At 38.9% G+C, this 8,652-nt stretch overlaps 1 protein-coding gene across 3 annotated transcripts in view; it reads left to right on the top strand.

Moving 5' to 3' along the window:
- The first annotated feature begins 786 nt into the window (after positions 1–786).
- Positions 787–8,652, top strand: part of LOC21402769 (golgin subfamily A member 4) — an 11,746-nt gene continuing 3,880 nt past the window's right edge. Inside the window, exons 1-4 of one of the 3 annotated variants that reach the window (XM_010113811.2) lie at positions 787–1,001; positions 1,371–1,495; positions 1,697–2,281; positions 2,629–8,469. In XM_010113811.2, coding sequence (XP_010112113.1) covers positions 1,445–1,495; positions 1,697–2,281; positions 2,629–8,469 — 6,477 coding nt within the window. In that variant the 5' untranslated portion in view covers positions 787–1,001; positions 1,371–1,444. Of the gene's footprint in view, positions 1,002–1,370; positions 1,496–1,696; positions 2,295–2,618; positions 8,470–8,652 lie in introns of those variants that run through there. The other 2 variants (XM_024175915.1, XM_024175916.1) reach the window with 2 other exon arrangements.

Consider the following 8,652-nt stretch of genomic DNA (forward strand, 5'->3'; position numbering starts at 1 on the left):
CATTTTTCATTTCTCTTTCAATTTACACTAAACCAAAAAATCATTTTTTTTTTGTTTTTTATTTTTATTGCGCCAAATGCCGTTTTGAAAATGTTTTTATTTTTTTTTCCTCAAAAAACGTAAAAAATAAAAACGAGATCAATTCCAAACACGACATTTATATCATGTAAAATAATGTTAAAACGTTGCTTATAAAAAAAAGACGGCTAAAACGTTGTGTCGGAACTTTATTTTAAAATATGCAATTAAGTTTTTTATTTTTATTTTTATTTTTATTTTTTTTATATGCATGCAATTAAGTTGATCCTTTAAAGGATTATATGTTTGAAGAAAAAAATCACAGCTCCTCTCAAAAGAAATAATTTTTTTTTTGTTATTACAAGACATTAACGAGAATATTCCTAAGAGATTATTCATTATTAATTTCAATTATTTTAATTTTTATGTTAATGAAACGATAATTACCGTGACAACTATTACAGTAATTACTGATTGTCAATAAAATTTAATTAGTCACAAAAATTATAAGTTAAAAATTATTATTAGTGCATTTAGAGTAAAAATTCATATTATAATTCAAATTATAATACATAATTTATTATAATATTTTTTTTTATAAAATTATAATTTTAAATCTGCGATAATTAATAGATGCTCAAAAAGGTTCATTCTATACAATTTCGTGTATTCTTATTTTCCAATCCAATAATTTAAAAAATTCATATTTTCCCTATATCGACGTCTCACCTACAAGCCTTTCAGGTAATAACAGAGAAAAGAAAAAGTAATAAAGAAAAAAAGAATACGAAGTTTGCGTTAGATCCAAGACAGACGCATTTTCCCACTACCCAAACACACGGAAAGGAAGAAAATAAAAAAAGAAATAAAAAAAGAACACAGAGAGGAAATTTCCCTTTGAAACCAATCCAAACCAATTGCTTCACAAAATCCCTAATTCCAACTTTCTCGGCAGATCCAGCTAGCCGTGGAACCATAATTAGGTACGCATTCATTCTATGATTTCTGGAGGCAAATCTGTTTCCGGTGTTTCGCGAATCGGTAAAACTGGTTTTTTGTTTCTGCTTGAACGGATTGGGTTTGTTGTTAGGGTTTGTCGAGGCCGAGTTAGATTGGTTTAGTGTCAGAAGTTTTGATTTTTTGTGTGTTTGGTATTGATGCCGAGAAGAATGGCAAAGGAAATGGAGATTTTGGTTTTTGGAAAATTTTCTGATGAATTTTTGTTTAGGCGTGTTTCTCATTTCCGAAAGTAACGTTTTTAGCTTCAAATTGTTTGCTGAAATTTTGTCGGTGAATGAAAAAGTGTGTTTTTGGTGCCATAAATGATGATTCGATTTTGTTGTATGGTTTAGGATTAATGGTGATTGAGACTGGGGGGAGGTGATTCGAGAGTCCATAGTATTGGACTGATATCGGAGTGGATTGGATGGACAAGAACAAGAACCGAACCGATCTGCTTGCCGCGGGCAGAAAGAAGGTACGCTCTTAACAGTCAAATGTGCTGGTTCTTTGATATAAAACGATAATGGAATTTCTGTTCTTATAAAAGCGGGAGATTATGTGATCTAAGCTAAATTGCCATTATTTTTCCTTTTTGAGAATCTATGATATTTCCTCATGTATCGCATGGTATACAGTTTTTGCCGTTTAATTCTGTTCTTTGTATGTTTATCATCAGCTTCAACAATTTCGCCAGAAAAAGGATAATAAAGGGACTGCAAGCCAAGGAAAATCCACAAAAAAGTCTGGCAAATCAGAGCAGTGGGAACCTGATGCCGATGTCGAGTCAACTGTTGCTAAACCTACATCCCCGTCTTCGGTCCCGGAAGGGGAAGTTGCATCGAGTGCTGACTCTGTGGAGAATGTGGCACCTGACCCTCATGTTGCTGTAGACGATCTATCTGCAGTGCCCAGTGCTCAGGAGTCTAGTGTCAATGAAATGCTAATGTCTGGCAATGAGTTACCAACACCAAGGGCGGGCGATGGTGAGCTTGACGTTGATTCTCTACCCCAAAATGAAGGGGCAGATGCTGTAACGGCAGATGTTGAGGTGGCAAGAGTTAAGCCTCTGGTTGATTCAGATTCTATCAATTCCGGAGGGGAAACCAATTACAGTCATCCAACTGTACCGGTTGATTTGATAATGCAACCTGCATCAGTTGATTCTACACTAGTAGCAGTTACTGCTGAATCTGAAGATAAGTCAATGCCTCTACGGGAGGATACTCCTCGTACATCCTTGACGCCGGCGAGGGATGATCAGGTAACAGATATAGGTTGTTCTCTTCTCCTTTTACTTTTCCCCATTTATTTTTGTTATATTTCTTATGTTTGAGAACTATAGGTGGTGACTTTATTTAGGTTGTTCCCTTCTCCTTTTGCTTTTCCCCATTTATATTATATATATATATAGGTGGTGATTTTATTTTTTTTATTTTACTTTTTTTTGGGACCTTGTGTAGGTAATGGACAAGGAATATTGATATGTTGATGAAGAGGGGAACTTTTATTTTTTCTTAAACATGTTATCTTCCATAGATTAGGGATACTAATATGCGGGTTTGATGTATAATTTATGTTCCCTTTTGTTTCTGGGTAAGGGCAATGCAGGAAGCTGATGGTTTGCAGGGCAGACACTCTGATCATAACGGTGAAATAAAGCTCGACGGAGATAACAAGCTTCCTTTGTCCAAGGTTGGTGGGAGTGCGGAAGCTATTTTGGGGACGTCTCTAGCAGAGTCTAGCGTGAATGCATCATGTGAAACTGAGCAGATTAGAATGATAGATGAAGTATCCACTTCAGATGGTGCAAACATGTCAGATGATCTCTCAGGTTCTGCACTGGTTTCATCTAAGGCAAATATTTCAAGCGTTAGTCCTGCTGAAGTAGAACAGCAAAGCTCAAGTGCTATGCTAGCTTCAATTGATGAAGAGAAGTCTGAACCATCATTTAGGTCTGATGAATTTGGAGAACGAAAAAGAGATGAGGTTGAAGATGGTACAGGATATGAGAGAGTTGCAGAGGGGTATAATCAGCAACATAGGTTGGACAATGATGAAAAGCCTATGGAAACCAATTTGGCGAGTTCAGCCATTGGGTTGATTACGTCTCCTTGTCCAGATTTGAGCTCGATCAGTCTCCCTCAGCTCATAGACTTGTTTAGGGGGCTTAGTGAAGAAAAGTATGTTCTTCTACTTAAGTCGAGAGACCTGGTTTCCAGTCGAGAACTTGGGGCTAATAATTTGACAATACCAGACAATGGTACTCGACATCTATTGGAGAGGCTCAAAGAAGAACTGTTTCTCACAAATTTTACAAAAGATATTTTTCAGTTGCAACTTGCTGAACACTCTAATCTACAAGTGGAATTTGATCACGAGTTTCATCAATCACAAAAAGAAATATGTCGGCGTAATGATTTGCTAAAAGAAGTCACTACAGAGAACCAGTGTCTTACAGAAGAGCTTTCTCAGTGCAGGCATGAACTCCAGGCTTCTCTTAGTGCAAGGGAGGAGCTCCAAAACCTATTTCATACATCGAAAGCTGAGGTTGAAGAATTATCTGCTAGAGCACATGAGTTGCAGATCCATCTGGAGAGGTCACAGGGGGATTTGTTGAGCTTGTCAACGGAGTTAGCTGACAGCAAGCAGTTGGTGGCATCTTTACAGGTGGAAAATGAAAATTTGAATGCTACTATTGCTTTAGTCACTGAAGAGAGAAGGACACTCGGCAAGGAAAAAGATTTTTATTTTGAGGAGAATAAGAAGCTTCTAACAGAGTTAGATGACTGCAAGAAATCAGTGGCTGCTCTACAGTTGGAAAACTCCAACTTAACTACTGATTTGTCTTCAGTGGCAGCAGAGAAAAAGATGCTTGATGAGGAGAAGGAAAACTTGTCCCGTGAGCATGAGAAGCTATCTACAGAATTTGCTGACATTAAGGAACTGGGCTTAGCTTTGCAGCAGGATAATTCTAGTTTAAGGGAGAGCCTCACTCTTGTAACAGAAGAGAGGAAGAAGCTTGAAGATGACAAGAAGTCTTTTGCTCTTGAGAGTGACAGACTTTCGTCAGAACTACTTATTCTTCAAGAGCAATCATCCAATGAAAAAAGGGAACGAGAGAGGGTTGAGGTTGAACTGAAAGAAGTTACAATGCGCCTTGAACAACTAACAAAGGAAAACAGTGTTCTTTTGAGCAGTTTGGACATTCATAAAGAAACTCTAATAGAGGCTGATAGCAACAGACTTGAAATGCATGTTCAAAGCAGGGAATCTGTGCATCAGGTTGAAATTTCAGAAGCACGAAGAGAGGACGATGAAAATGCAATTGTTGGCGAGGATTCTTTTGGTATTTTGGGGAAGCAAGTCCCTGAAGTTTGCTCTTCTTCTGTTCAGAAGCCTCTATGTGATGGCAATTCAACACGAACATTCCATGTTTTTGTTGAGAAAGAAGGTTTTTATGATTCCTTATGCGTCGTTGCCTTGAAGGGACACTTAGAGGAGATGGAGAAGACATTGCATCAACTTGAAAAGGATATTGAACGGGTTCACACCTTTTCTGCATCATTTAGCAAGCCAGGTGGCAAGTTGCCTGCACCTGCGGTGTCTAAACTGATTCAGGCTTTTGAGTCAAAGGTGCATATTGATGAACATGAAGCAGAGGAAATGCCTTTAACTGAAAATAAATCAACAGCGGGAGATCCATTTGTCTTGACGAAAGAGGAAATTAAAACCTTGAGAGCACTATATGAGCATTTAGTTGTGGATGTTGCAGATGCCTTTGTAATGTTAAAGGGTGAACGTGATGGTCGGAGAACCGCCGAAGTCAGTGTTGGGGAGCTGAAAGATCAGTATGAGGCCTTGGAGGACCACAGCAAAAATTTGGAAGCATCCAACATTGAGCTTGCAGTTCAATGTGAAGTAATAAAACAACATGGGAGCAGTGTTGAAGCGACAAACAATGAACTTGTGGTTTTATGTGAAGCTACTAAAAAGGAAGTTGCTTATCTCAAGATAGAAAACACCGAATTTGGTTCAAAGCTACGTGCATATGAATTGAGAATTGGTGATTTACAGAGGCAATTGTATGATTTACAACAAACTTCAAATGAGAAAACAGCTGTGATCAGTACTCGCTTGGAAGATCTTCAAAAAGAAGTTTCTGAAAGGGTATTAATGCTTGAAAAAGATTGGAATTCTATTCTTGCTCAGGTTGTTGAAATAGTCCAGAAGCTTGGTGAATCGGTTGGGAACTTCAGTTTAACAGTCTCAGCCGTTGATAATGGATCGGATGTAGTTAGCCTTGTTGCTGCTGCAGTCAATTCTACCACTAAAGTGATTGAAGATATGCAGAAGAAGCTTGAAGCTGCTCACACCGACTATGAAGTAATTTGCACATCTTACAAAGAAGTGAACGTGAGGTGTGATGATTTGCATCAGAAGAATGATATTGCTTTTGGCATATTGCATGACATACATGGTAACCTTAGAAAACTTGTGCGTTTGCATGGATCTGTGGATGAAAGTGAGATAAGCACCGAAAATGAGAAGCTTCTAGATCCTCTAGATTATCGTAGCTACGAGACTTTTATGGGACAGCTGGAGCATTTTCTGAGTGAGAGATTGGAGCTTGAATCTGTTATCAAGAACTTAAATTTGGAGTTGATGGAAAGAAGAGAGGAATTTAAGGAACTAAACAGAGGGTGCCTTAGTGAAAATGTTATTTGCAAATTAATTACAGATGTTGAGGGTGTTCTAAAACTGGAAGATGCCAAGATTTACTCAGATAAAGTGCCTGCTTCACGTTTTGAATCATTGCTCTCTATTCTTGTTCAGAACTACAAAGAGGCTGATGTGAAGTTAGGGTTATCTAAAGAAGAGTTTGGATCCAAGGCGTTGAAATTAACTGAACTGAAGGAAGAAGTACAACAATTAACAGCCTTGTGTCTTCAGCATGAAACTGAAATCTATGTTCTCAAGGAAAGTCTGAATCAGGTACAGGAATCTCTATTTGCTGCTGGTTCTGGACTACAAAAGAAAGCAAGTGAACTTGAGCAGTCAGAACAGCGTGTATTATCCATCAGAGAAAAGCTCAGCATTGCCGTTACTAAGGGGAAAGGTCTGGTCGTGCAGCGAGATGGTCTCAAGCAATCCCTAGCAGAGACGTCTAGTGAACTTGAGAGGTACTTGCAGGAACTTCAGTTGAAAGATGCCAGGCTTCACGAGGTTGAAACAAAATTGAAGACGTATTCAGAGGCAGGTGAGCGTGTTGAAGCTCTTGAGTCTGAGCTTTCATACATTCGCAACTCGGCTACTGCACTTAGAGAGTCGTTTCTGCTCAAGGATTCTGTACTTCAGAGGATAGAAGAGATCTTAGAAGACCTAGATCTGCCCGAGCAGTTTCATTCCAGAGATATTATTGAAAAGGTTGATTGGCTAGCGAGGTCAGCTACTGGTAACGTTTTGCCTCCTACTGATTGGGATCAGAAGAGTTCTGCAGGAGGAGGTTCATATTCTGATGCTGGTTTTGTTGTGATGGAACCCTGGAAAGATGACGCACAGTCAAGTTCAATGTCAGGTGAAGATTTAAAAAGGAAATATGAGGAGCTTCAAAGCAAGTTTTATGGTCTTGCTGAACAAAATGACATGCTGGAGCAATCTTTAATGGAGAGGAACAACTTGGTTCAGAAATGGGAAGAACTTTTGGATAGGATTGATATGCCATCACAGTTGCGTTCTGTGGAACCAGAAGATAGGATTCAGTGGTTAGGAAGAGCACTTTCAGAAGCACATCATGATAGTATGTATCTCCAGCAGAAGGTTGTTAATTTAGAAACCTATTGTGGAACTCTGAATACTGATATGGAAGACTTACAGAGAAGGATATATGAACTCGAGTCAAACCTTGAAGCAATTTCAAAAGAAAAAGGGTTTCTTTCTGAAAGATTGGATATCCTTAGTCACGAATATGATAAAGTTTCATCAAAGGCGACCCAATATGAAGTCGAGAACAAAAGATTGCAGGGTGAAGTGACAAGTTTTCAGGAGAATCATGAGGGCCTTTCAGCAAAGGTAGCTGAGGTTGAATTTGAAAACAGAAGGCTGCAGAATGAAGTAACTAATTTGCAGGAGAATGTGGCTGAGATGCGTGGGAACGAGGAGTGCATTCTTAGTATAGAAGGTGAAATAAGAAGATTGCAGAGTTTAGTTAGTGATGTTTTGCAGGATCCTGGGATGCAAGATCAGGTTTCTTCTGGCAGCAGCATTGAGAACTTAGAAGTGTTACTAAGAAAGCTGTTAGACAACTATGCAAACTTTTCTTCAGAAAAAACTGTTCTTGATCGTGCAGTTGAGGGGCTTCAGACAGATGTGATGATGACTGAAGAAGCAAAAAGCATAAGTAAACCTGATGGTGGGGAATCAGATATCGCTATCTTGAAGAAAGAGCTTGAGGAAGCTTTGAGTGACTTGACCCATGTAAAGGATGAGAGAGATGGGTACGTTGAGAAGCAACGCTCTTTGGCTTGTGAAATTGAAGCTCTGGTAAAAAGAACGGAAGAGTTGGAATTGCTTCTTAATCAGGAGGAGCAGAAGTCAGCTTCTGTGAGAGAGAAGTTAAATGTTGCTGTTAGAAAAGGGAAGTCATTGGTGCAACAGCGTGACAGTCTGAAACAGACAATTGAAGAGATGAATGCTCAACTGGAAAACTTGAAAGCTGAGATTGACATCCGGGGAAATAGACTTTCGGAGTATGAAAGGAAGTTCGGGGAGCTATCCACTTATCCAGAAAGGGTAAAAGTTCTAGAATCTGAGATTCTATTCTTAAAGAATCATTTGACAGAAACTGAGCAGCACTTGCAGGAGACAGGACATACTCTGAGCATGATTCTGAATATTTTAGCTGAGGTTGATGTTGGAGATGGAGTTAATTATGGTGACCCAATCAAGAAATTTGAGCAAATTGTGAAATTGTGGGGTGATTTGCGTGCTGATGTGGCTTTTTCAGTAGAAGAGTCGAGGAAATCTAAAAGAGCAGCAGAGCTACTACTTGCAGAATTGAATGAAGTTCAAGAGAGAAATGATAGTCTTCAAGAAGAGCTAGCTAATGCTGCTTCCGAACTTTCTGAACTCTCTAAAGAAAGGGACGTAGCAGAAGCTGCTAAACTTGAAGCTCTTTCACGTCTTGAAGAGTTCTATAATGTTCACTCTTTGGACCAGAGAAATCAATTATCTGAACTTAAGGGTCTCAAATCTGGTATAGATAATCTCAGGAAGGATTTCCATGATGTTGGTAATCTACTTGCCGATGTTTTTGTGAAGGACTTGGAATTTTTACACCACCTAGAGACTGGTATTGACATGTGTTTGAAACGAACCAATGCTACTGATGTCGCTAGCGGGCCTCTTTTTGATGCATCTGTTGGCGTTGTATCTAGCAGTTCCGATAGAAAGGTAATTCTGCATAGCTTGGTCATTTTTCAGTTTTACTTTCCTTTCCCTCCTTTAATTGTTGATGTTATTGTCTCTTTTAAACCTTATGGATTTTTCTTTTTCTGGGGGCAAAACAAATGCTATGAAGACAGCCAGCTATAAAATATTATTTCTTGGAAAAGTCTCTCTCTCTCCCCCGCCCGC

The sequence above is a fragment of the Morus notabilis genome, unplaced genomic scaffold (assembly GCF_000414095.1).
Source record: "Morus notabilis unplaced genomic scaffold, ASM41409v2 Scaffold848, whole genome shotgun sequence".
NCBI lineage: Eukaryota > Viridiplantae > Streptophyta > Magnoliopsida > Rosales > Moraceae > Morus > Morus notabilis.